Consider the following 27,086-nt stretch of genomic DNA (forward strand, 5'->3'; position numbering starts at 1 on the left):
AAAAAAAAATAAACAAAACAAACAAAAAAACATGCCCCTAGCTCGTGCTATGAACTAAATTTCAGCAATAGTTTTGACATGGAAAAAAATATATATTAAATGAAAGCAAAGTCTCTGCTTGGAACATATTAGTTATACAATCTGTGTTTTTATCAGCCTATAAACATTTGAAACATTTAAAGTGCAGCAAAAACAAAACAAATGTCTACTGTTTTACTGGTGACATATTAAAATTTCACTCCTTGGAAGACATTTATCAAAGGTCGAAGCGGCACCACAGTTGACCTCTAAACATGCTTTTGCAGGTTGCCTATTTCATAAGTGGTCTGTGAGATTGAGGAATACCCTAGGATCTTGAAACTAGAAAATGTCAGATAGGTGGCTTTGAGATTAACGTATTCAAATTTCAGCCTCCTGGCTAGCTGGAAAGGGTACTAAAAGTTAAAGTCAAGAAAGTTTTTTATTTTCCACTTAAATCTGTTTCATGAGTCCACTTTCAGTCCTAATTTCTTTAGTAAACTGGGAATGACTTTATTTTACCACAAGGGAAGTGTTATTAAAGTTAAGAGTTTGTCTAATTGGTTTCAGATGGATGCAGAGCCCTGAACCATCTGTGAATGGGACATGGGACATTCATGAGCTCCAACTGTAGCATGATCTCTATTAGATTAGGACAGACTCGCAGGCTTCCTTAAACGGACAGCTTTGGGTCAATACTTAACACTGGCGTATTGAATTAGAAACCCAACGATATTTCTAAAACGGAAGGGGACTGCACTGACTGGTTGTTCGCGAGCGTTCGCGTGAATTAATTATTGTCCTAAAGTTTGTACGCAAAAGGCGCGCTGCAGATTGGGTGTCTGTCTGTGTGGCTCTCGTACGCGTGTGCAGAGGTAGTTCCTCCTCCAGGCAGGGCGGAATGTGGAGGTCAAATAAAAGCGCTCCGCACATCTGAGCTCTCCGCAGAGGTGCGCGCGAGAGCAGGAGGGGCAGGACGCACAGGGAGAGAAACGGGGAACTTGGAGACTTGAAGAGGCTGTGGTGAATCTGAAACCGTCAGCCAGTGAACTGCCGCGTCTCCTCGAGCCTCCATTGCTAGGGAAGGGAGGTTTAACTGTCGGTGAACTTGTGTTTCATCTCACCTGTGAAAATGACCGGTGGCCCGTTGGGCACGGTGTTGGTGGTGGCTTTGCTCGCCTGCACTGTGCAGTGTATGCCGAAAGGAACGGGGAAGCATAGGAGACAAGCTCAGGAACACTCGGTGTCATCCGTGTCCCAAGGTATGCGGTCCTACGCGTGTTTGTTTTTGTTTTGATGTATTTGAATTAGCGGTTTAGTAGCGCATTGCCAATTTAAACGCTGGAAAATGCGCATCAGGCTTACTCTGTTTGTGATCGTGGTTTGTTGTTGAGTCAGAATAGCTCTATTGTGTCTTTTGTAGATGGCTGTATTGAGAATGGTCAGCTTTATGGAGTTGGAGAGCAGTGGGAGCGCAGTTATCTGGGCAGCACACTGCTCTGCACTTGTCACGGAGTTTCTGGTATAAAGTGTAAATCAAAGCCTGATGGTGAGTCCCCTTACGCTGGATTTGTCCTTTAAGAGCACCGGATGAATGTTTCCTCACTTGTTTAAATTAATAACCATTTTTATGCACGTTAATGTATTTTGCTTTTGACAACTTTGGAGCGTTAACTCTGAATAGTATGAAGAACAAAGTCCGTGTCTGTTTCCAGCTGAGGAAACCTGCTATGATAAAGTAAACGCTCGCTCCTATCGGGTTGGAGAGACTTATGAGAGGCCCAAGGACGGGATGATCTGGGACTGCACTTGCATTGGCTCAGGCCGAGGGAAAATCAGCTGCACCATTGCGAGTGGGTAGACTGGAAATTTCCTTCTCTGTGCTTAATGGCACTTTGGAAAGACGATTTTTTTGGAGTTGTGCTGCTGTTTACCTACTTGGCCTCTGTTGTAGACCGCTGTCATGAGGGAGGGCACTCCTACAAGATTGGAGACACATGGAGGAGACCCCATGATACTGGAGACTACATGCTGGAGTGTGTCTGTTTGGGAAATGGAAAAGGAGAGTGGACCTGCAAACCTGTTGGTGAGTTTGAAAAACCCAATAAGCTTTTTGTCTGTGTGATCGCTACGAAGTAACTTTCACTTCTCGTGAAATGGCCCAAAACTATTTATGACTGCAGATTTTGGTCCAATCAAATGCTTTGTAGAAGAGTAATATTCATTCTCTTAATACCACAAGTAGCAAGTCATGGTTCATGGCTGTGATGCAACCTATCAGCTATTTGGTTTTTAAAGGGTCGATCTCTCCAATATGTCCCACCCATATTAACTGTTTCGGTACGAAATATGTTGATACAGACAAGATCAAGCAACCAAGTAATTTAATAGGCTCTTTAATTATAGTGGTTTTGGACATGATGGAAGGGAACTGTAATAGTGTTAACATCATCATATTATTAAAACCATTTTTTTTCTTGATAGCGGAGCGCTGTTATGACAATGCTGCTGGCACCTCATACATGGTTGGTGAGACCTGGGAGAAACCCTACCAAGGCTGGATGATGGTGGACTGCACCTGTTTAGGAGAAGGAAGTGGACGTATCACATGCACATCCAGAAGTAAGAACTCCACCCTTTTCAGAACTGTGCAACAGTCCAAACCACACAAAACTCCCTTTCCCAATCTCCCATCTGTCCAGCTGGATTTCACTTTAATTATCCACTCAAAGTGCAGTTAAACTCTCTGGCTTCAGCGCAAGGCCTTTTTAAACTGGGTTGAAGAGGGAAACGTTTTACTTATTGCATTTTTAAAAAATAGTTTATTTAGAAGAATCAACCGCGACGTGATCGTGATGAGAAACATCTGCTTTGTACGTTTGTGTGTGCATGACAGATCGCTGTAACGACCAGGACACACGCACTTCTTACCGGATCGGAGATACGTGGAGCAAGACGGATTCTCGTGGACATGTGCTACAGTGTTTGTGTACTGGAAATGGACGTGGAGAGTGGAAATGCGAGAGACATGCATCACTTCACACCACTAGCCTGGGTAAAAACCTCACTTTTTTGATCATTTAAATAAAGTTGAAATATAACATAAATATTAACTGAAAATTAAACCTAAAATAAAAAAACGTTAAATTAAAAATAATAAAAAAAAATTAAGTTAAAAATGTAAAAGTAAAATTCAAAACACTGTGGTAGTATATGAATATTACTTATACTGCAGTCCATAACTTTTTTGGTGTTCAAAATGTACAAAATGTATATTATAAGCAAGGTTATTGTGAATCCATTTTCCAAACCGTGTTTTTCGCTCGTCCTGAATCATTAGGTTTATATTCTGCCTGTTTAGACTGGTTCATGTAGGTACCACTGCAGAGTAGGCCAGTACCTACATGATTTTTCATAGTCATAAACAGAGAGAAGTAACTCTGGCTAGAATGTTCTTCCACAACATGCATACAGTTGTATTTACTAACTTCTAGACTGCAGCTTTAAGTAACACTGACCCAAAAGGTAAAAAAAAACCTTTTGTTTTTAAGGAATCATCACACAGCTAATTATCATGTGACAGTTCATAATGACCACATTTGTCAAGCTCAGCAAAAAGAAAAAAACACAGTAAAAAAGCAAGTGTGTTATAACTGTGAACTGTGTCCTATTTACCAAGTGTTCTGAAATCATACAGTTGCTTTGTGCAAAAGGCAGAAATCATTATTCATTGATGACCTTCCTCCTCACAGCAGCTCTCATATTGAATATGAGTGGCTCATTTTGGATGTCAGTGACTAAATATCACGGTCCAATCCTCTTTTTTTTTTTTTTTTTTTTTTTTGAGCCAGTTTGAGAGCTGTAAATCTTTTTTTTTTTTGTGCATTTAGCATTTTAGTTAACATTATGTTAATATAAGCTACAATAAAGTGATTTTAAGATTATTTGGGGCACCCCTGTGTGTTAAAAGACCCCTCATGGGCCTCGTGTTATTTTTGCTCTAGGTACAGGGTCTCGTGTGGTGACCAATGTCCAGCCTGCGGTGTTCCAGCCACAGGGGGTGCCTGAACCCCCCACGGAGGGGTCCTGTCTGACAGACGCAGGCGTTTCCTACGCCCTGGGCATGCGCTGGATCAAGACCCAGGGCAGCAAACAGATGTCGTGTACCTGTTTGGGCAACGGTGTCAGCTGTGAAGAGACAGGTTAGTGTCATTGTCGATCAGTGTTTATTTAGATTGCATGCTGTGCTTGTATCTTGTATTTTATTGTTGTGTGTGTGTGTGCGCGTGTATTCAGAGAGTCAGCCCCAGGTGTATGGTGGGAGCTCAGGTGGCCAGCCGTGTGTGTTCCCTTTTGTGTTTATGGGGAAAACGTTCTACTCCTGCACGTCTGAGGGACGCAGTGATGGACAGCTCTGGTGCAGCACCTCATCCGACTTTGAGAAAGACTACAAGTACTCCTTCTGTACCAGCAAGAATGGTACGTTTATATACATTATTAACTTATGCGCACCAAATTTGCATTTAGTTGTTAAAAAATGCAGTAACAAAAAAAAGGTCAAAATAGAAATTATTGTAAATATGCTGATTTACCACATGTGAAAACTTTCTCATCAATGTTGAAAACAGTTGTTTCATATTTAAATATTTTTCAGCATTCTGTTTTGAATAGAAAGTAAAAAAGAACAGCTTTTGCATTTATAAATACTTTTGTCACTTCAATACATTCTGAATTAAATATTAATTATTGAAGGTATTCATTTCTTTAAAAAAAAACTCTTACATGGTAGTGTAATTCTAAAGTATCTGAATGAAACTAAATGTGTAGTGTATTTTATCATATATAAAATTGTGCATAGCTTAAAAATCTTCAGATATCTACATATCCATCATGTCTACATTTTTAAGGCTGGTTAACAGTTACACTCTTGAGCGAGGCACTTAACCCCAAACCCTTGGGTGACTGTTCATGTCATAAATTTTTTGGAAGTAAAATTTTTTTCTCTTTAAACTGCTACTATTTAACAGTAAATATCTTTGTTTTTTAGTTATGGTCACAACAAGAGGAGGAAACTCCAACGGTGCACTCTGTCACTTCCCGTTCCTTTACAATGGCCGTAACTACACTGACTGCACCGCTGATGGCAGGAGAGATGGCATGAAATGGTGCGGCACAACATATAACTATGACCGAGAGCAGCGGTTTGGCTTCTGTCCCATGGCAGGTAAGTGCCAGATTAACACTAGCAATAAATGTTGGAGCCAGAGAGAAAGTGAGAGTAGCAGGTTAGAACTTGACAGGAGCTTTGAACATAGGAAAATGGAGAAGCTTGTGATATGAAAGCATATCATAAGCTCTAACTATCCTGGATCTTAATAACGTGCCTTGAGCACACCATTTTATCTTAAACTCTTAACCATCGCATTTCAGGCCCTATTCTATTTGGGCATATAAGGAAAAAGACTGAATAGATAAAATAAGTGTCACTACATGTGTCTCACAGCTTTTTCAATTACCTTGTGGTCTGTATGGGAGGAGATCTGATAACAGTTAAGATGAGGATGTTAACTGTGTGAAACAAAAGATCACTCAGCACCTATTCAGCTGTATTTACATAAACGCCTCCTTCTGACTCAGCTTTGATGGGTGTCTCTGTCACCAGGGTGCCAGTTAGAGCCAGGCAAACCCTAGGGAGTTTATTGATATTGGTGATCTGACATTGATTGAAACCAGAGCTGTTTTTTGTGTAGCCCTCTCATGTTTGTTTTGTGGGGGGTAGAGATTCGTGTCTCGACCCAGGAGCCATTATCATACATCAACTTTTTTTGGTTTTCAGTGCAAGTAATTACTTGATTTGTAGGTTTTACTATCTGCAAGACGTTGGTAGTTTCGAAGCTTCAGCTATTGTTTAAGCACACATAGCCGGGGGTGCAGACGAAGGGGAGCTTGGCTTTGGTTGGCAGTGGAGCATATCCTACATCTGGCTGGTCTCCAGGGCAGCTGTGCAACCTCCTCCACTCTTAACCCTGGAGAGATTTCCTCACTCCCATCCTCTTTTATTAACCAGATACACCAATCAGAGATATCCCAGTTAAAACAATAAGGCCGATTGTGAGGAACTGCCTTGAGCTTTATGGATCTGTGGTCATTAGGATTGAGTTTGTGTTTGACCCTAATTGACCCTCAAATTGCTTAACTGATTAATTATACTGATCTCTTTAGGCCATTAAAAACAATTCAGCTAACTGGATTGGGTTTTTCTTCCTCAAACTAAATTGTAGCTGGTGATTTATAGCTATTTTCGGCTGAATTAAATGTGTTTTATAATTTGATGAACTTTCACTATTATTGAACTAAACTAAATCAACACTAAGTTGAATAATGATACAGTTTACTTCTGTACAGCTGCTTTTTAGTTAAATTGATTTTGCTTTATAACTAATGAATTTAGTTATAACTTAATGCTACGTGAATTTAACTGAATCAACACTGAGCTAAACTGAGCTGAATAATGATCTTTTTCAGAGCTGAAGTATGGCTTAAATTGTATTTGTTTCATAACTGAAGAACATTAATATTGTTCTTGTTTATTACTGCAAAGCTGATTTGAAACCATCTGTATTGTATAAAGCGCTATATAAATGAATGTGGCTTGACTTAATTACTTATTTAAAAGCTATAGTTGCCAATCCTCCCAAGTTCCCATTGATGCTTTATGGCTCCTGCTGTACTTGATGATCATTTTTGTTCTGTGAAGGATTTAGGAGGTAGTTATTTGGAAGTCCTCAAGTGCTTCCAAACAGATATATACTTGTCTCATTGGCTGATTAGCCTTGAAGTGTGGTTAGTGTTTTTTTTTTTGTTGTTTTTTTGTTTTTTTGCAGGTCAGTTGAGAATTTAAAGATCTGCAGGTTTGGCCGTTATTATTTAAGCATTTTACTAAAATTTGTGTTGATCGGTTTCCTTTAGCCCATGAGGAGGTGTGTACCACTGGTGAAAGTGTGATGTATCGTGTGGGTGATCAGTGGGACAGACGCCATGATGTCCTTGGTCACATGATGCGCTGTACATGTGTGGGCAATGGCCGTGGAGAATGGAGCTGCATCGCTTACTCACAAATCAAAGGTGAGAATTGTCATTTCTCTCTCATTTGAAATGAATGTGAAGTTATGCATTATTGTGCAAACATGCATTCGTCTTTTCATCTTCAGACCAGTGCATTGTGGATAATTTGACCTACGAAGTAAATCAAACCTTTACTAAACGGCACGACGAAGGCTACATGATGAACTGCACCTGTTTCGGTCAAGGCCGCGGACGCTGGAAGTGTGACGCTATCGGTGAGCCGGTCACTTCTAGGATTTCATCAATTAGAAGAGAAATGAGAAATTTGTCTTTATTTGCTTAAATGAACATTTCTTGAAACAATTAGAATGTCTTTTACTACAAATTGGATGCTTAGGATCAGCAGTTTTTAGCCTTGTTCCCTAGAAATGACCGAACTAATGATTGTATAATGACCGCGTTACTCCGATTTCTATTTCCAGACCAGTGCCAGGAGCCAGAGACTAGAGTTTTCTATCAGATTGGAGAGTCCTGGGACAAACTTATTCAGGGAATCCACTACAGATGTTACTGCTATGGAAATGGCATTGGAGAGTTAAGCTGCGAGCCTCAGCAGACGTTCGCTGGTGAGTAAACAGCATCTTTTTATTGTGCACATGTTCTCTCTCTTTCTCTCTCACACACACACACTCACACACACATGTGGATCGCGCTGAGTACTTCTATAAGTAGTCTTGTGGGCATGGGTGGGGTTTGGAAGTCAAAGGCTTCCAGATGTTTACTGAGAGCAAGAGTGCTGTTTGCCGTTTCTCCCAGGTGTTGGTTGGAGTGGCGATTAGGGTTCACTCTTCCTTGTGATCTTTTCTTTTACAACTTTCAACAAATGCTCATCCTCTGGCAGCGTTTGAAATCAAGGATGTTGGTTTTAAGATGCCCTCATCCACACCTTGATTTGGGTGGGCCCGTGCCTTGTGTTTGCCGTCTGTTCTTTTGAAGTTCTGTGGATGGAGAAAAGCACACACCCAATCAACACAGCTGTCTCAATCACCCCCTACAGCCCTTTTGGCACTGTTTGTTTGTCTTTGAGTTTCTTTCGTCCTGTGCAAGGAATAAGTTTGAAATTCGACCAAACCTGTTACTTTTTTTCTGCTTGCACAGCATCTGTAAAGTCATTTAGCAATTATGTAGTTTCCATTGTTAATGGTTGACTCAAGTGTTTTGTAGAGGAAAACTGACAAGTAGGGCTGGACAGTGTGAAGGTGGAAATGTAAGATTTTACTATTTTAAAAGAATCCAAGGTTAAGCAGAAAGCTGTTGTATAAGACATAGTGGTGATTTAATTTTGATTAGCTGTGCCGTGCTAAACCTTACATTTATTAGTGACTAGAATGGGGAAATATTATGTAATCTTTATCTTTTTTGGTAACATTCTAAACATTTTTCTTTCTTTTAACTATAGAAATGTCTCTCTAACTACAATATTTTTAACATTAGTTGTATAACTTGATATATATCCTAATTGCAACTACAGTGTTTCTTTTTTTTTTTATTTATTTTTTTTTTACAATTAAGTCTAGTCCTTTTTAGTCCAAATGTAATATGTGACTTGTATTTATACAGAACCACAAAATCCGACAAGGTCTGCTTTAATAAAGTTTTCTCTGTTTATAAGAGCTTGTTGGGGTCAGAAGTGATCCCTTTTGCTCAGAGAGTGGAAGCGGCCCCAGAGCAATATCCTCAGTAATGGCGGCCAGCTGCGAGAAGGCTGGGAACAGTGGGGGTGAAGCTGGTGCAGGCTGGCGGAACGTAATGCAGACTAAGTGAACTTTAAGTGCTGTGTACAGACTACCCTCATGGCAGTAATTGGGAAAAATGAGGACCAGATTGAAATCAGAAGCAATTTGGGGATATTGCCTTATGAGGCTGCAAGACAAAACATGAGATTTATATACAGTGTTGGGTAAATAATAGAGATTTACCACTTCAGAAAAGTTGCTGGGGGTTTTAGAACGATTTTTATTATTAGAGTAGCTTGTCTGCTGGATTGAAAGGTTTAAAAGCCTGAGACGGTGGTGGTCCTCTCATCCTCATGTCTCAGTGCTGAATCTGTGGTAAGAATCTCACAGGCTAGTGCTACGTTTCCCATTTCAGCATTTCCCAAAAGGACCAGAACACACGAATGCTACAAACATTTTTTTCTCTTTCCTAGAACACCTCTGACAACCGTAATGTATTTTTAGGGCAAAAAACATATTTACTCAGAAACCCAGTTGTGGAAACACTATTCAAATACTCTGTTTTACAGTATTAGCATGATAAGCATGATTTAGGTGCTCTTGGCTGAAAAAAAAAACCCTAAAAAACTTTTATATATCTCAATCAGGTGGTCATCGTCCAGTCCAGGTGATTATTTCGGAATCTGGCAACCAGCCCAACTCTCACCCCATCCAATGGAACGCGCCTGCTTCTGCCCACATCACACAGTACATACTCAAATGGAGACCGGTGAGTCACGTTTGTTTGTTCGTTTGTATGCTGTATACCCTTTGCTCATTTACTCAAATTGCTTTCTGACTGTGTTGGCGAGGTTGTTTATCTCATAAAAATTATGGGAGTCTGTTTAGCTACAGCATGCTCATTTTTAACAGAAAAACACCCATACCCAATGGATGGAGGTCACTATTCCAGGCCATCTGAACTCTTACACTATCGCTGGACTAAAGCCTGGTGTCACCTACGAGGGTCAACTCATTAGCATCCTGCGTTTTGGACGTAGAGAAACCACTCGCTTTGATTTCTCCACGGTGCATGGCTCATGTAAGTCATCCAACGAAGCAAATGGCTACGGTTTTCATTTACTAAATGTGCGTGCGCATGTATTTGTCTATGAAACCACTCCGTTGCCAAGCATAATTAATTCCTGAATTCATCTGTAATTTGAATAAGATTTATTGTGTCCAAATGTTTGTTAATGTTCCCCTTTCTGTTTCTTCCCTAGTGACTCCCTTTGAGGGAGAGACCACCCCTCCTCCTCCGATGGTGGACACCTCAGAGTCTGTGACTGAGATCACTTCCAGCAGTTTCGTCATCTCTTGGGTGTCTGCGTCCGACACAGTGTCTGGATTCAGGGTGGAATATGAGCTGAGTGAGGAGGGAGGGCAGACCGGACAGCCCATGATCTTGGGTTAGTATGTGCATTACAGTTTCTACATTTTTTTTGAGAATATCAAACCTCATTGACTGCAGTTGATTGTAGAACTTGACTGCGCCTGTATTTACAATACCTGCTAACTTGAGTATCCCTTTCCAGACCTTCCTCATACAGCTACATCCGTGAACATCAGTGAACTTCTCCCAGGAAGGAAGTACACTGTAAATGTGTATGAAGTGACAGGAGAAGGTGAACCTAACCTGATCCTTACTACTTCCCAGACCACTGGTAAACCTTTACTCTCTGTCTTTTTTGCCTTTTCTTGGTCGTTTTGACATCTTTCTAGTCCTATAAAACCATCAGGGATAAGCCATATGTGATGCCAAACCACAAAACCAGTCATAATGGTCAATTCCCTGAAATTGAGATTTATATATCATCTGAAAGCTTAATAAATAAGCTTTTTGTTTATGTATGGTTTGTTAGGATAAAGAAAATATTTAGCTGAGATGCAACTATTTGATTATCTGGCAGTGCAAAAAAAAATTTAATATTAAGAAAACTGCCTTTTAAACTTCTCTTAGCAATACATATTACTAATCATGGAACATGATCTTTACTTAACATCCTAATGATTTTGGACTCAAGTCATGCATGTACTTTTTGGCGATTGCTAGAAATGTTATGCTATGACTGGTTTTGTGGTACAACGTCACATATATGACTTGACATATTTATTGGTGCACTAAATATTCAGAAGGAACTGGTGTAAAAAAAATATTTGATTCGATTATGAAAAGTGTGCTATAATAATAGTGATTAATCCTAAAATGCAAGACCTCAAAAATACCCCTCTTAAATTTTTAATTTTTCTTCAGGTAGGATGCCGTTTTTATGTATTTATGTTCAGTTTAACATAACATGACATGACTCAACATAAATGAACAACATAATAGTATAAAAAGATTTGAGTGCTATAGAAAATAATTGTTTTCCGAGAAATAGTCTCACTTGAAGTGATTATATGATGATGTGATCTTCTTTGCTTGTGCTTTCACAGCTCCTGATGCTCCTTCTGATCACGAAGTGGAGGATGTCGGGGAGACCGCCATCCTCATCAGCTGGTCTAAACCTGTGGCCCCTATCACGGGTAAACACAGGCTGCTAGTCTTTAGTAAAACAAACCATTATGTGACTATACACAAGTTGTACACAAATGTCTCGTTTATTTAGGTTACCGTGTGGTTTACACACCATCTGAAGAGGGTAGCTCTGGTAGCACTGAGCTGAACCTGCCTAACACAGCTACCTCAGTGACCCTGGGTGACCTTCGCCCTGGTCTGCTCTATAACATCAGCATCTACTCAGTGGAAGAGAACCTGGAGAGTGAACCTGTTTTTGTTCAGGTCACAACTGCTGGAGAACCACTGGCAGGTATGTGGGCGAATCCCAAAAAGGGAAATTAAAACATATAATTAACTATTATGAGGTGGCAATGTAAAATGCAAAAATTAATTAAATTAAAAACAAATACTAATGTTCCTAAAACAGGCTTCTGTTTTATTAAATAGAACCATATATTTATTTAGTTTTTGGGGTGAATCTGGATCTGTTCTTGACGGGTTTGATTTATGCTCAATTTTGGAGAAGAGATATGTTACTTGACCTCAGCTGTGTGTCAGGATACATCTGAAGATAATAACTTCTGTTTAACAAATGGTCTGATCTCTGTAGTGCAGTGGAAACATAACATGATGTCATCAAGCCATAAATGTCTTTTTATTGTTTTCTTTTGACTAGATTTAGGTGTTTTGTCTGGCAGCCCAAAGATAAGATCACATTTGAGTTGAGTCAGCTAGTCGGCGTCCAAACGCACCGTGAATCCCTTATAGGGTAATATGTTGAAAGTGTGCAGATCTTGATTTTTATGGGGACTGGCTGGGAGAACATTTCAGAGGTCTGACTGTTTCATCCTGATCTGCCATATCGGCAAACACTGCAACCTTGCAAAACTGTCTGGGTCTCAATAAAGAGACGTTTGTCTGGTGTTTACCCACATTGACTTTTATAGCATGCTCTGATACTTCTGTGTAATCTTGATGATGCAAATGCTACAAAAATGGTTCCACAAACATTTTAGCTTCACATGCAATCAGGTTTTGATGGTGAAACATTATGGCTGGTTTTAAAACAAACAGTCTAGAAGCCTATTATTCTTTCCCTGTCAAGCCGGCTGGTTTGTCGGTTGGGTGTCTGGATTCTTCTGCTCAGATGAGCAAGTTTTACAGAATGGTAAACACATGGATTGCCATGTTTGAATGAGAGGCTACAGTAAACTTAAGCCCTTCAAAGGAAGGTCAGAATTAAATTTTGAGACTCAAGGTAAAAAAAAAAAAGGTTTTACTGAGGAGCAAGTATTAGGATAGCATGAACCTTTATCCATGGTAGTCTGAAAGAAGAAAAAATACTGTTTTCTACCCACAGAGGAAGTTCCTTCTCCTACTGATCTGCAGTTCTTTGAAGTGTCTGACTCTAAGATCACAATCACTTGGACCGGACCATCCACAGAGGTGTCAGGGTACCGTGTATCTGTGGGCCAAGTGGGTCCAGATGGGTTGGTAGAGAGAGAGCTTCCCTTCCCGGTGACACAGAACGCCTACGCTGAGATCACACACCTCCAGCCTGCAACCCTCTATCACTTCTCCATCTTTGCTCTCAATTCAGGGAAAGAGAGCAAGCCCCTGGTTGGAGAGCAAGCTACAAGTAAGAACATATCCAAAGAGGATTTCTATACAGCAAAAAATAGGTTTCTTAATCAATATAGTCTTCTTGTCCAGTAAAAATGCATGAACATGCATACACAATATTTTCTTGTCAGCATTTTGGTTTTGGTTTGCAGCAATATATTTATATATAAACATCACATTTTATTAGACAAAAATGCTGACAATAGAATATTGTGAATGGAGTGAAGTGATGCAGAAAATGTTTTTGTTATTTACTTCATAAACGTAATATTTTTTTATTATTAAAAAAAAATTCAAGGATTTTTCTTTTTATAATAAAGCATATATTTCTGTAACATTTGTATTAAGTTAAATTCAACTTATAAAAATACTTGTACATATTTTTATTAGATAATACAATGAAATTAGTACAAAAATAAAAATAAAACAAATTATTAAAAATATATATTTAAAGAAATTGACTTGTTCAGTTTGTTATAATGTTTAAAACTTTTACGTTTAATTAACTGTAAAAAGATGTATATGTAAATTATGTTCAGATAATTTTACTAAATAACAAGACAAAAATAAAGAGTATTAACTAGGAAGAACAGTTTTTTTAAATTTTCGCTAGAGAGACACCATTGCATAATATATTTACAAAAATAATTACTCAACAATTACTCAATATAATATAATAAATGATTATTTTTCTCTTCACAGAGCCCGACCCACCCACCGATATTCATTTTACTAACGTTACTGAAGACAGTGCTGTAATCATCTGGTCAGCTCCTAGGGCTCAAATCACAGGTTACAGACTTTTCCTGACTGTGGAGGGCTCAAACCCCAAACAGCTGCGTATTCCTGCCCGCATATCGCAGTACACACTCCTCAACTTGCAGCCGGATACGGAGTACACTGCCACTCTGCACGCAGAAAAAGGCAGTGTGCTTAGTGAGGGGTCTCTCGCCTCCTTCACCACACGTGAGTGTCTTTTTTTTTTCTTTTACGTTCCAAATACATTTGCTAAAATAATGCTAAAGCAATATTCTCTGGCTTTCAGTCGAGCCGATGGGAAATGCTCCTTACTTCAACACCGATGTCACAGACACCTCCATCATTGTCTCCTGGACCCCTGTGTCTAAAATTGGATACAAGGTACAGTTGAAACATGCCAGAGCCGTTTTGGCACAGCTACAGGCAATCACTCTTGTTTTAAAGGCCGTTGTAAGACACATGTGAAAGGTGAAAGCACTCTTGAGAAACTGACTTTTGACATTCTTCCCTTCTCTCAAGTTCACACACATTTCATCCATGATTACACAATGCCCAGTGTTTACTCTCTAATTCTGCTCTGCAGTTGACCGTGAGGCCCAGCCAAGGGGGAGAAGCTCCAAGGGACATGATCTCAGAGTCTGGTAGTGTCCTCATCTCAGGTCTAACTCCTGGAGTTGAGTACACCTACAGTGTCCAGCCGGTCATCAATGGTCATGAGCATGGCAACCCTATCACTCGACGCGTGGTCACTCGTAAGTGTGAACAAACCGCTTTTCTCTGTCCTCGTTTTAATGAGATAATTGAACATTTGGGAGTGTGAGAGGGACGTTTCTCACACTGTTGCTGGAGTTGCACAGCTGTCTTATGACTATATGTCTACAGCTCTTTCTCCACCCACGGATCTGAACCTGGAGTCAAACCCCAACACTGGAGAGCTGACAGTTCAATGGAACGATGTTAAAATCCCAGGTTAGTAATGAGATGCTCCTAGAACAAATCCTGTTTTATATCTGTTGTTAAACCAACAACCAAATACACTTCTTTTCAAATATATACTTCCGTTTGTTTACATTGATATTTTTATTTAGCAAAGACGCATTAAACGTAAGTGTTACCACAAAAATGATCAAGCATTTTTAGAATAAGAAACATTTGATAAGAATAAGACATTTTTGTGAGCAGCAAATTAGGATGATTTATGAAGGATCATGTGACACTGAATAAAAAATTAAATGGAAATCAGTTTTAAATTGCAGTAATATTTCCTAAAATGTTCATTTATTCATATAGATGTATGTGTATGTATATGTATGAGGGTTTGCTCAAAAATACAGTAAAACTAGTAAGGGAACAATAAGGGACTTTTCAAAACATCAAATACATGTTTACTGATACAGTTTTTTTTTTTTTTTTTTTTTTTTTTAATTCTAATTCTAAATATATATATATAGTATAAATAACAAGATAAGCAGTTATATAATATACAATTGTCATGCAATAGCTATAGTTTTACTGTTTTAAAATATTTAATCAAGCATTCTCTTATGCTGATCTTTATTAATAAATGCACTCAAAAAGAAAATTTTACAAACTCATAAATCGCAATGTTCCAGCAATTGCATACAAACAACTAAAAGGTTCCATGAAAAGTCATGGCAATTCATTCGGTCTAAAGTAAGACGCAGGAACACTGTGTAATTAATGTTAATGTTCTGTCTTTTCTCAAATGAGCTTGTGTGTCCACTACACAAATGTACTGCTTGGTCTTGCCTTGCTGACACTTGTTCTGTTCCCGCAGACATCACGGGTTACAGGGTGACCTGCACTCCCACCAACGGACAGCAAGGGAACTCTGTAGAGGAGTTTGTGAAGGCAGGACAGAACTCGTGCACTTTAGAGAATCTGAGTCCAGGAGTGGAGTACAATGTCAGTGTGTTTACTGTGAAGGATGACATGGAGAGCGTTCCTGTCTCCACCACTGTGACTCCGGGTAGGTATTAGAAAACAATTTTGAATCACAGATCACCAGAGCTCTCCACCGATGTACTTGCTTTTAATGTGTTTTGAGACATTAAATACAGAGAAATTGCTTAATACACACTGCTTTCTCAATAACTTTCAATAAAGCATATGTTTCTGTTGTCAACACTAATCCTAATGAGACTATTTTGGCAAACAGAACATAGAAGCTTGATTTTAATCTCACATTTTTGGTCAGTTTTGTGAAAAAAATGGCATTAAAGTCATATGTGATTTGTACTATTGTCAAATCACAAATTGCTAACAGTCCTCTCCATGGTTCAGTATCACAATATGAACCATGAAGGCTCCGTTTTCTAGTCAGATGACTTACCTCGTCTTTCTGTGTCGGGTCTCTGGTATCTTCTCTCCTCCAGATGTGCCCAAAATAACTGACCTTAAATTCATCAACATCACTGACTCCACTATCGGCCTCAGCTGGAGTCCTCTTGACTCCACCGCCATTACTGGCTACCGCATTACAGTGCTGGCGGCTGGGGACAGTGTCCCAATCTTTGTTGAATTTGTGGAGCCCACAAAAGGCTTTTATACTGTGCACGGTCTGGAGCCAGGTATTGATTACGACATAACCGTCACCACAGTCACAGAAAATGGAGAAAGCGAACCCATCACCATCACCCAGCAAACAGGTAAGAGTTTGTGTGTTTGTCTAATTAGGGACAAAATTGCTGAACAACGTCTCCAGGTCATAGATATCTGACAGAAATATACCTTTGTTGAGGACTTCTCACAAAAAAAGAAAAAATATTTTAAATAATGCTTTTTTTCTGTAATACCAGATTTTTTTTTATCAATCTTTACTTCAGTCTTCAGTGTCGCTTTCAACTGTAAAACAAAGTATAACGTAAACTTCGAATGGAAAGGTATATGAAAGATACGGAGAAAAGTAGTGGTCAACACTTAATTCATTAAAGTACAATTAATTAGTTACATTTTTACACTTTAAACGCATCGACTAGAAATTATGAAAAAACGAATGCAGATGAGTGTGCAATAAATCTGTGCCTTCATACTTATTGAACATTCCTGCTCTTTGTTGCTGCAGTATTTCTTTAAGTACATATGGCAGCCATATCCTGGTCCGAAAGCCTATTGAAGAAAGACTAGCAGCTGTGACTTGTTTCAGCACTTTATTATTCTTTTTCATGCTCTTCCCCCACTCCTTCTGTTTCTTTCTTCCCTGCTCTCTTTTTACTGAAGAAAACTGATGTGTAGACCCACATGACTGTGTGAAGTCTGCTTTCACATAAACAGATTCTCAGTCAGACCTCTAAAAGTGCTCATTTTCTCACTCTTTCCTCTACCAGTGGCTTCTAAACAAGCCGTAAAACTAGAGGTTCATCTCTGAATAAAGTGTTTTAGTTTAGTCATTTTAGTACTCCCACTTAAACATGTTAAGTGGGAGTACTAAAATGACTAAACTAAAACAAAAATAAAGCTAAATTAGAAATGACAAAGGAGCATATAAAAGAAAAGTCAAATGAAACCTTAAAATTTAATTCAATTCAATAATACTTGATTTCCTAATATAATTTATGGTAATAGTATATGAATAATACTAAAATAACACGGTGTCCGAAAAATATACACAAATATTTTCCTATGTTTCCTCCATCAAAATATAATGTCCTAAAACAAAGCAGATTTTGAATGGAAATGAAAATTATTGGCCTTCCTTCCATTCTCTTGTCTTTTAGCCGTCCCTGCTCCATCTGGTCTGTCGTTCGGAGAAGTGACCGCAGACACTATGCTGGTGACCTGGAAAGCCCCTCAGGTGCCCAAACCTTCTAATATCGACCACTACATCATCCGCTATCATCCAGTCGACGACGACGATGACACCACTGAGCTCATTGTATATGGAAGCACAAACTACTTCGTTCTTCGCAGTACGTGACTTACGGAAGAATTGACTCTTATTTTGTTGTTTGCGCAGTTTTGTCTGTAGTGTCTATAGTGAATACTCATTAGTAAAGAGACTCCCTGTGTGATTTTTAGATCTTGTGCCCAACACCGAGTACCTGGTGAGCGTGATTTGTGTCTATGAAGAGAGAGAGAGCTCCCCTGCCATTGGCACTCAAAGAACAGGTGAGTTTGTTGCCTAAAACCGTAGAATAAAGCTGTTTCTTATTGGTTGGCTAAGTCATGCATCCTTTTTTCTTCTTAGTCCTCGATGCACCTGTCGGCCTGCAGTTCTCTGATGTTGGCACCAACTCCTTCACCGTACGCTGGCAGGCTCCTCAGGCCGTTATCTCAGGATACCGTATCCGCTACCAAATGACCAGTGGGGGACGTGCAAAAGAGGAAAGGCTGCCCCCGTCGAGGAGCCATTTCACCCTCACAGGCCTGACCCCGGAGACAGAGTACAGCATCAGCGTCTACGCCGTCAGTGTATCCCGCGAGAGTCTGCCTCTGACTGGGACTCAGTCTACCAGTACGATGCCTCTATGCGACTTTTGATTTGTCATTGGAGCTCGCTTTGTTTGTACTAACTGTCTCTCATCACTGTTTCTCTGTTAGTCTCTGATGCCCCCACTGACCTGGAAGTTATCTCCTCAACACCAACCAGCATCACCGTTCGCTGGGACGCCCCCTCCGTCACTGTGAGGTACTACAGGATCACACACGGAGAGTCTGGTAGGTATTTGGGTCCCGCAGAAATAGTTGTTAACACAAATATTTGGCATGAAAATTCAGTTTGATTTTCACATGCAATGTGTCTGTTAAGAATAATGCAAAAATGGCAAATGTCTATGAAAGGAAGTCAAACAGTATTTACAGCTGTTCAGATTTTTGCATTCTCTATGATGTTTAACAAGTAACAAGAGCTGTTGATGTGACAAATTGCGCCCTCCTTTGAAATCAGGTCCCCATGAAGACCCCAAGTTATCCTACTGTCCTATCCTATTGTTAATAGCTAATACATTACACATATGCTCTTATCTTACATGTATTCGCAATAATATTTAATGTAATTGTCAAATAAATGTTTTAAATTAATATTATGTATACTCTGTGTCTATAGCGGCTCTGATCATTTGGCCAAAACTGCATCTCCTATCGCTAGGCCAGTTATATTTGAAGATCAGGGAATTAGAAGCCCTTAAATCTTTTTTTTTGCCTCCAGGAGGTTTTGACGCTCCTCAGGAATTTACTGTCCCTGGCTCCCAGTCTACTGCCACAATCGAAGGCCTCCGTCCAGGCACTGATTACACCATCACTGTTTACGCTGTGACCGGCAGAGGGGACAGCCCTGCGTCCAGCACCCCCATCCATGTTTTACACAGAACAGGTAGAATTATGCATCTGTGTGTGTGTGTGTGTGTGTTAGCTCTTTCTTTGTTGGTTTGGCATACTTTCTTAAGGATATAGGAAGACAAGGTGTAAAATTACAGTATGACTTTCAGTTGAATAAAAAAAGGTATAAATAATGGGCTTTGTTTCTTTAAAAACAGACATTGAGTCTCCATCAGAGATGGAGGTGACCGATGTGAAAGACAACACTATTACTGTACGCTGGAGCCCAGCGGTGGGTCCCATCTCAGGATATCGTGTCACAGGAACTCCACTAAATGGACAGGGACCTACTTTCTCTGAAGTGGTTGCTCCGGGTAATGCATATCATTCTCAATAAAAATATTGTGTTGTGCCTACTCTTGAAATGGAGGAGGTAATGCTGTGAGAGCGAGAATTAACTTGGTATGTTTTTCACATGTAACTACAGACCAGACTGAAATGACGTTCTCTGGCCTGATGCCGACAGCGGAGTACACTGTCAGTGTGTATGCTTTGGGACAGGACGGAGAGAGCCCCCCTCTGGTCGAAAATGTAGTCACAAGTAGGTGTAAACTCTTAGAAAATCTTTTTTGCTTCAGTGTCATATAGTGTGTAAATGTAAACAGAAGTACACTTTTAAAAAAAAAAAAAAAAAAAAAAAAAAAAAAATATATATATATATATATATATATATATATATATATATATATATATATATATATATATATATATATATATATATATATATATATATATATATATATATATATATATATATATATACAAAGTGTACTATTGAAGTGTGCATAAATGTGTCAGTCATACAAGTTAGGTTTTAATACGCACTGGAAGACAAATACACAGTCAGTACAATTATGTTCACTTTTTTTCACAAAAAAAGTTATAAATTTGTAAATATTCTATTCTGAATATTGCAGATGTAATGACATCAGGTTTAATTAAAACCGATTAATTTATAGTTTCAAATATTTTTTTATTCCAGTGGTGGACAAGCCCAAAGACCTGGGATTCACTGACGTGGACTCAAACTCCATGCGCATCTCCTGGGAGAGTCCTGACGGGGTGGTCTCCTCTTACAGAGTGCTGTACTACAGTCCAGAGGAGGGAGAGAGAGAGCTGTTCCCTGCCCCACAAGGAGAGGATGAGTCTGCAGTGCTGCACGGCCTCAGACCGGGCACAGAATACACTGTTAAAGTCATCGCACTGCATGATCGGACCCCCAGCACTCCACTGGTGGGCACTCAGACAACAGGTATTACTTCAAACTGCTACTCTTCTGCTATTTAAGACCAAGTCTGTTCAGTATTCCTTACTATAATAATATTTTAAATAATTCTATCATTATAATTTTTTTATTCTGCTTATTTACTATTTAGTGATTGAAATCTAAAATCATTCAATTGTTTAATCATTCAGTTAAAGAGAGTGTGCTTTTTATCTTTCCAAGCGAAAAACAATCTGAAAAAGTATCAGTTTCCACAAAATTATTAACCAGCCGAGCTGTTTTCGACACTGATAATAATAATAATAAATATTTCTTGAGCACCAAATCAGAATATTTGAATGATTTCTGAAGGATCATGTGACACTGAAGACTGGAGTTATGATGCTGAAAATACAGCTTTGCATCACAGGAGTAAATTATATTTGAAAATATATTCAAGTAGAAAATGGTTATTTTGAATTCCGACATTTCACATATTACTGTACTACTATATTACTATACAATATTACTGTGTTAATAACTTATTAAGTAACTTAACTTTAGTAGTCACTTAGCAATTGCACACCAACAACAATATCCTTTACAACATCGCCGTACTGTGGCAGTGAGTGTCATGTTCTTTAGAAAATGCAAAAGAAAATCTGGTAATATACCACATTTTTCTTTAATGTTCTCTTCTCACCCTGTAGCTATTCCTGGGCCCTCAAGACTGCACTTTTCTCAGGTGGGTCCAACATCCTTCACCGTCTCCTGGACTTCTTCTGACGTCAGACTGACAGGTTACCGTGTGGCCGTCACCCCCAAGAACAAGAATGGGCCCACCAAAGAGGACAACATCCCCCCTGACTCGACTGAGTTCCACGCCACTGGACTCATGGTGAATAACCATCTCACTCTTGCAGAAGTTCATTCTCTCAAAACTTTAGCCTTACCGATATTAGACATAATGCTGAAAAAAATACCCCTCATGCTTTTCATGACCAAAAGTGTTTAAAACAGCACTGAGGGGTTTCATGGAAAAATCTCTATTGAAACAGCTGTTCCTCAGGTTTTGAGGCATTTATTTCTTGATTTTAGCTGTGGTTGCGGGTTACTGGTAGTCAGAGAGCAATGCTAATCTCCATCAGGCAAACCTCACATTGTACATCTACCTTGTCATTTTGGTCAGTGGGTAGATCAAAGATTAAAGCCTGTTCCAGATTTGCTTTACAAAACATATAATTTTCAGAATTTTTTTTTAAGGCTTCGCTTAATTTTTTTTCCCCCCCTGTGTGTTTGTTTATAGCCTGACACTGATTATGAAGTGGAAGTTTACGGTGTGAAGAACTCTCTCACCAGCCGTCGTGTCAAAGGAGAAATCACCACGCCTGAGAGTAAGCCATCTTCACTAAAACATGGACACGCTTTCTTCACCAATTTACTGTGTGCTGGCCAAAACCTAATTTAGATCAAATTTTCGCAGACATCAGTCCACCTCGACGGGTCCGTATATCCAATGTGAAGGACTCCTCCATCACTCTCACCTGGCGCTCTAAGACAGAGGCCATTTCTGGCTTCCTGGTAGAGGCCACACCCACCATGGGCGGCCATAACCCCATTCAGAGAACCATTGAACCCGATTCACGCACCTACACCATTACTGGTACAAAACTATATCAACTTGTTTTACAGGCCGGGTAAATATTTTGTTTTGAAAACTGAGACCGATTTGATCCCATGATTCTGCATTCTATAGGTCTGGAGCCAGGAACTAATTATAAAATCAATATCTATACTCTGAATGGAAGCTCGCGGAGTGAGCCTTTCACCCTTACAGCTACTACAGGTATATAATATTTGATATCATATCTCATGTCATGTCATGTCATAATCATTTATTAAATATTTAACTTTTTTTTTTTTTTTTTTTTTTTTCTCAGCAAAACCAGTTATCAGTCCACCCACAAACCTCCATTTCACCTCTCTGACTCCTACTTCTATCTCCTTCACTTGGGAACCTCCACGAAGCATTATCACTGGATACTACGTGACCTATGAAGAAGCTGGAGACATTCCTAAAGAGTTGACCCCTCGACCTCAGGCTGGCAGGACCTTCGCTTCCATCTCTGGTACTGCTCTTTCTCAGTTTATGGCTTTCATAATGTTGTGCCTTTTTTGTTTCTCCTCATTTATGCTGATAGTTTTTTTGTTTTTTTTTTATTAACGTTTTTGTGCTCTGTACATGTAGGTTTGAAACCGGGTACTGAGTACGTTATCAAGATAGTGGCATTAAATAATGCTCAGAGAAGCATTCCGCTGATTGGAAAGGCAAAAACTCGTAAGTACGCCTTTGTTATGCTTTCTTTTACACTCCTCAGTCTTCAGTGTCTCATGATTTTGAATGTCTCATTCTAATATGCTGATTTCCTGCTTATTATCAATGATAAAATAGTGGTAGTTTTTTTTTTGATAAACTGAGCATTTAAAAGAAAAGCTATTGTTTGAAATATTTTGCAATATTATATGTTTAGTGATCCTTTTGATAATGCGTCCTTGCTAAACAAAAGTGCCTCCAAACTGTAGTGTACTTTTACATCAACTTGGATAGTAGTTCTGTGGGACTGTTTGCACTAAAACGTATTTTATGAAGCTATTAATACATATTACATAATACAGGCTTGTGGTATGTATTATATAATATTACATCATATGTGCTGCTCCTATTTGAATCAGTTCAATTCAAAAGCAATTAAGGCATGGCTGATTTAAGCAAAGCACATTTAATATAATTATTTAAAAATTTGGAATCTGGAAGAATTCAAAATATTGAGAAAAATGCATTTGAAGTTGACCAAATTAAATCCTTAGCAATGCATACTATTCATAAAAAATACTATATATTTATAGTAGGAAATGTAGATATCTTGGAAAATGATTTTTACTTAATATCCTAATAAATTTTAACATAAAAGAAAAATATTTGACCCATACAGCTTACTGTTGGCCATTGCTAGACATATGCTTATGTGACTTAAAACTGGTTTTGTGGTTCAGGGTAAGAAATGTGATTTACATTGCCCTCTGCTGGTAAAATATGCTGTTGCATTACTCATTTGCTTGCCCCAATGCAATTTTCCCATTAGAACTGGAAATTCTGACCCCCCAGCTTCCTGACCCCAGCCGGCCCCACCATGAGATCCTGGATGTACCAGAAGACAGCAACCCCTTTAACAACCACGTACATATGCTGGGCCCTGACAGACACAACACACTGGGACAGCAGGGTCAACACATCTACACTGAATATCAGAGCTTCAACTTGGGCAATAAAGGCCAGCAACCTCATCCTCCAAGCCACCGCGAGCCCCTGGTCTACATCCCCCTTCCGGGAGCAGATGGCCAGAGAGTGCCAGTGGTGCAGGTGAGCGAGGGACCTGAACCTGACTTCCCCTTCGGTGGCATTTACAATGAGACAAACCTGCCCCAGGAAGCTCAGACCCAGACCACTATCATGTGGCAGCCTGTGCCACACACCTCCGAGTATGTGGTCTCATGCAGTCCCATCACAGAGATCAGTGAGAAGAGCTTCCAGGTGAGTAAAACATATATATTATTCGCTATTGATTGCATATATCAATGTTTGATCATAAAGGCCCTGAATCAAGAAGATTGAATTGAGCCATGTGCATAAGAGAATTAAAGAGAATAAAAAAAATTACCTGTTTGGTCATATATAATGCACATATATAATGCAACTTCTATCTACTGATGTTTTCTTTATAGTGTATATAGTGTAGTATATTATTAATACATACACTCTCTCCCCTTCAGATGCGTCTGCCTGGTACGTCCACTAGTGCTATACTGATCGGTCTCACCTCTGGGGCCTCCTACAATGTTCTTGTGGAGTCTGTCAACGGAGACCAAAAACAGAAAGTCCTAGAAGATGTTGTGACCGTTGGAAACAGTGGTAAATCACCCTTAAACCAAACAAATACGTATCCGCATTTCAGAAGTTTGCATGCATGAAGTTTGCAAGTTTCTCACTCCTCATATGCTTTAGTTCCAGGGGCTGGCGTGATTCCCACGGGCAGGGATGTGTGCTACGACACATTCACCGCCACCTACCATGAGGTGGACGCTGAGTGGGAGCGCATGTCCGAGACGGGCTTTAAACTCTGGTGCAAGTGCCTTGGTCTCGGCAGTGGTCATTTCAGATGCGATTCATCCAGTGAGTGAATGAGAAGCGCAGCGACATGCTAAACACGATACCTCACTCTAGCATGGGTGACCGTTTGCCAATTACAAATGTTATGCGAAGGAAAAAGACAAATATAGATAAAACTCCATACTGTTGCCCATGCTAGCTCTTCCAGACATGTTTGTAGAGGATGTCAAACATGGCAGCTAGAGATGAGGTGGCTCATGTCTCAGATTTGTATTGTCAGCTTTTAACCAGACGATATTAAACTCTGAGGTTAGCTTATTGTGCGCAATAACCACCGTGTGAATGTGTGTGAGGGATGAATTCACTGGAAACTCTCAAATGTATTTTTCCAGCCACTTTTGAGTGTTTGTGTTACTAACCAACGCACATCGTTGAATCTGCAGAGTGGTGCCATGATAATGGACACAACTACCGAATCGGCGAGAAGTGGGACCGTCGCGCTGAGAACGGCAACACGATGAGCTGCACCTGTCTGGGAAACGGGAAAGGAGAATTCAAGTGTGAACCCCGTAAGCAGAGTTTTTCAACAGTTGAGTCTTGACTTTGAATGTTTGCATGTGTCGGTTGATTGATGTTCATTCTCTGCTGTAGATGAATCCACCTGTTATGATGACGGGAAGCTCTACCAGGTTGGAAACCAGTGGCAGAAGGAGTATCTCGGAGCAATTTGCACATGTACATGCTATGGGGGTCAACAGGTAATATATTTAATTCCATAATTTACACATCATGAGTTTCTGTATTATATATGACGAACCCCCTGCTGTCTCTCCAGGGCTGGCGCTGTGAGAACTGTCGTCGTCCTGGTGCTGAAGTTGACGCGGACCTCATTCAGCCTCCAGTGCGCTCTGATGCCTACGACCGCTACAGAGAGAACGCCCTTCGCAAACTGGTGAGGTTTTATAGATGTGACAGACAAAGGCATGGAAAGTTAATTAATTCTCTGATGAAGGCCAAGAGCTAGTTTTATAAACTACTCAGACTAGTCTTAAATGTTTTCTTCAAGATTGGTCAACTCTTTAAAGCCAGTTACAAAAAAAATGGTAGGTTGGCCCAATTTGAATAAGATAAGTAAGACTGATTACCTCTTGGCTAATTGCTAATTAGTCAAACTAGTTCTCAATACACTCATCATGGTGTTTATATTTACTGGCCCCAGATTTGAGTATAATTACAGCAGATATAGTATAGTGCTATGTACAGTACACACTACTGTTTAAAAGGTTAATGGTTGTTAAAAATATGAATATAGTCTGTTTACCAATTGAATATATTTTAAAATGTAATTTATTCCTGTGATGCAAAGCTGAAACTAAAATTTGTCATTACTTGATACGTCAGAAATCTGTAATATATTGATATGCTGTGTAAAATAGTTATGCTGCTTAATTTTTTTTTGTTGTTGTTGAAACGGTAATACATTTTTCAGTATTCTTAGATCAGTTTACTGCATCCTTGCTGAATAAAAGTGTTGATGTCTTTTAAAGATCTTTGTCACCAATATTCCTTACATAAAAAAGTCACCTGACAATGATGTAGAGCTAGTTACTTTTTATTAAGATTATAAACCCATTTTTTTCTTTTGCATAATGTACACAATTATACACAATCAGATAAGTACCCTAAAATGTTTAACAAAGTTTATAAAATTAAAGTAGTAAAAGTAAAGACACTGTTAATTTTGTATTGACATTTAATATGTGGAAATGTTTTGCATTTTGTATAAAACAAGCATATTTTTGTTTTCTCCTACAGAACATTCAGTGTCCAATCGAGTGCCTGAGACCAGACCTCTTAGCAGATGCTCAGAGCCCTCTAGAATAAATCTCTATTAATTTTTGCAAAACAATGGAGAGGACATGGCCCCCAGAGACTGTATCTAGCTCCCTCAGCGCCTCTCTGTCCTTATCTTCACTCACACTGCAAACTCTGTCCTGCTGCTTCCACCTGTGACGTCACGCCCAGAGACAACACTTCTCGCTCTTCTGATTGGTCGAGTCAGCAGCCAGTCTCGCTCTGCACAGTGGATGGAAGGACACCGTCCGTCTACGCCGAGATCCCACTGATTTGAAGCTTGGCTGTTGACATCCTTTTCACATCCTCTGAGGCTCAAATCAGTGGAGCATCAGCAGAGAATCAACACATCTTGCCTTTGTGTTTTTCAGTATTATTGCCTATTGTCTGATTGTGTGTTTTTTTTTTTTTTTTTTTAAGGATTTTGTGACTCTTTGTGTATTTTTGTCAATGATCAAAACGTTTATTAGTGTTCTTTTCTAAAACAAGCACTGTCTCACAATGAAAACCTTTGTGCCTTGTAGGCATTCTCTTTGTATGATGTAATATTCACCCCTCCCTAATCTGATTGGTTGGTTGATCTGTGGCCTTTGTGTTCGTCAGGAGACAAAGGAAAGCACTGTTAATGAAGAAGTGAACTTTTTTTTTTTTAATTTATCCCTTGTAGGTTTTGATGGAATGCAGATTATGGGTGTATACTGTTTTTATGTTTGTGTTTTAGGTGCCAAAGTCTTAACTACTGTGGACAAAAATACTTTTTAATAAATTTTTTTTTTTACAATG

At 39.3% G+C, this 27,086-nt stretch overlaps 1 protein-coding gene across 1 annotated transcript; it reads left to right on the top strand.

Annotated features, from left to right (window-relative positions):
- The first annotated feature begins 953 nt into the window (after positions 1-953).
- On the top strand, positions 954-27,086 carry fn1a (fibronectin 1a). Its single transcript, XM_043248936.1, has 46 exons — positions 954-1,280; positions 1,442-1,567; positions 1,734-1,871; positions 1,973-2,104; positions 2,503-2,640; positions 2,915-3,073; positions 4,023-4,220; positions 4,315-4,497; positions 5,066-5,242; positions 6,988-7,143; positions 7,230-7,358; positions 7,566-7,709; positions 9,467-9,588; positions 9,732-9,900; positions 10,082-10,267; positions 10,394-10,522; positions 11,295-11,384; positions 11,468-11,668; positions 12,719-12,997; positions 13,684-13,947; positions 14,027-14,121; positions 14,324-14,492; positions 14,623-14,709; positions 15,539-15,730; positions 16,137-16,409; positions 17,478-17,669; positions 17,779-17,868; positions 17,948-18,214; positions 18,301-18,417; positions 18,908-19,072; positions 19,236-19,391; positions 19,505-19,618; positions 20,060-20,329; positions 20,992-21,179; positions 21,588-21,675; positions 21,765-21,944; positions 22,038-22,127; positions 22,222-22,410; positions 22,530-22,619; positions 23,425-23,873; positions 24,113-24,251; positions 24,345-24,512; positions 24,893-25,018; positions 25,101-25,207; positions 25,285-25,401; positions 26,265-27,086. The coding sequence occupies exons 1-46, from the start codon at positions 1,151-1,153 to the stop codon at positions 26,331-26,333; spliced, it is 7,437 nt and encodes a 2,478-aa protein (XP_043104871.1). The 5' UTR covers positions 954-1,150; the 3' UTR covers positions 26,334-27,086.

The sequence above is a fragment of the Puntigrus tetrazona genome, chromosome 9, assembly GCF_018831695.1.
Source record: "Puntigrus tetrazona isolate hp1 chromosome 9, ASM1883169v1, whole genome shotgun sequence".
Taxonomy (NCBI): Eukaryota; Metazoa; Chordata; class Actinopteri; order Cypriniformes; family Cyprinidae; genus Puntigrus; species Puntigrus tetrazona.

Excerpts from the sequence above, each read along its gene's own strand:
- fn1a (XM_043248936.1), top strand. The coding sequence starts at position 1,151 with ATGACCGGTGGCCCGTTGGGCACGGTGTTGGTGGTGGCTTTGCTCGCC. Across the intron at positions 25,019-25,100 it reads AGAATTCAAGTGTGAACCCC|ATGAATCCACCTGTTATGAT; the intron begins GTAAGCAGAGTT and ends TCTCTGCTGTAG. Across the intron at positions 25,208-25,284 it reads CATGCTATGGGGGTCAACAG|GGCTGGCGCTGTGAGAACTG; the intron begins GTAATATATTTA and ends CTGTCTCTCCAG.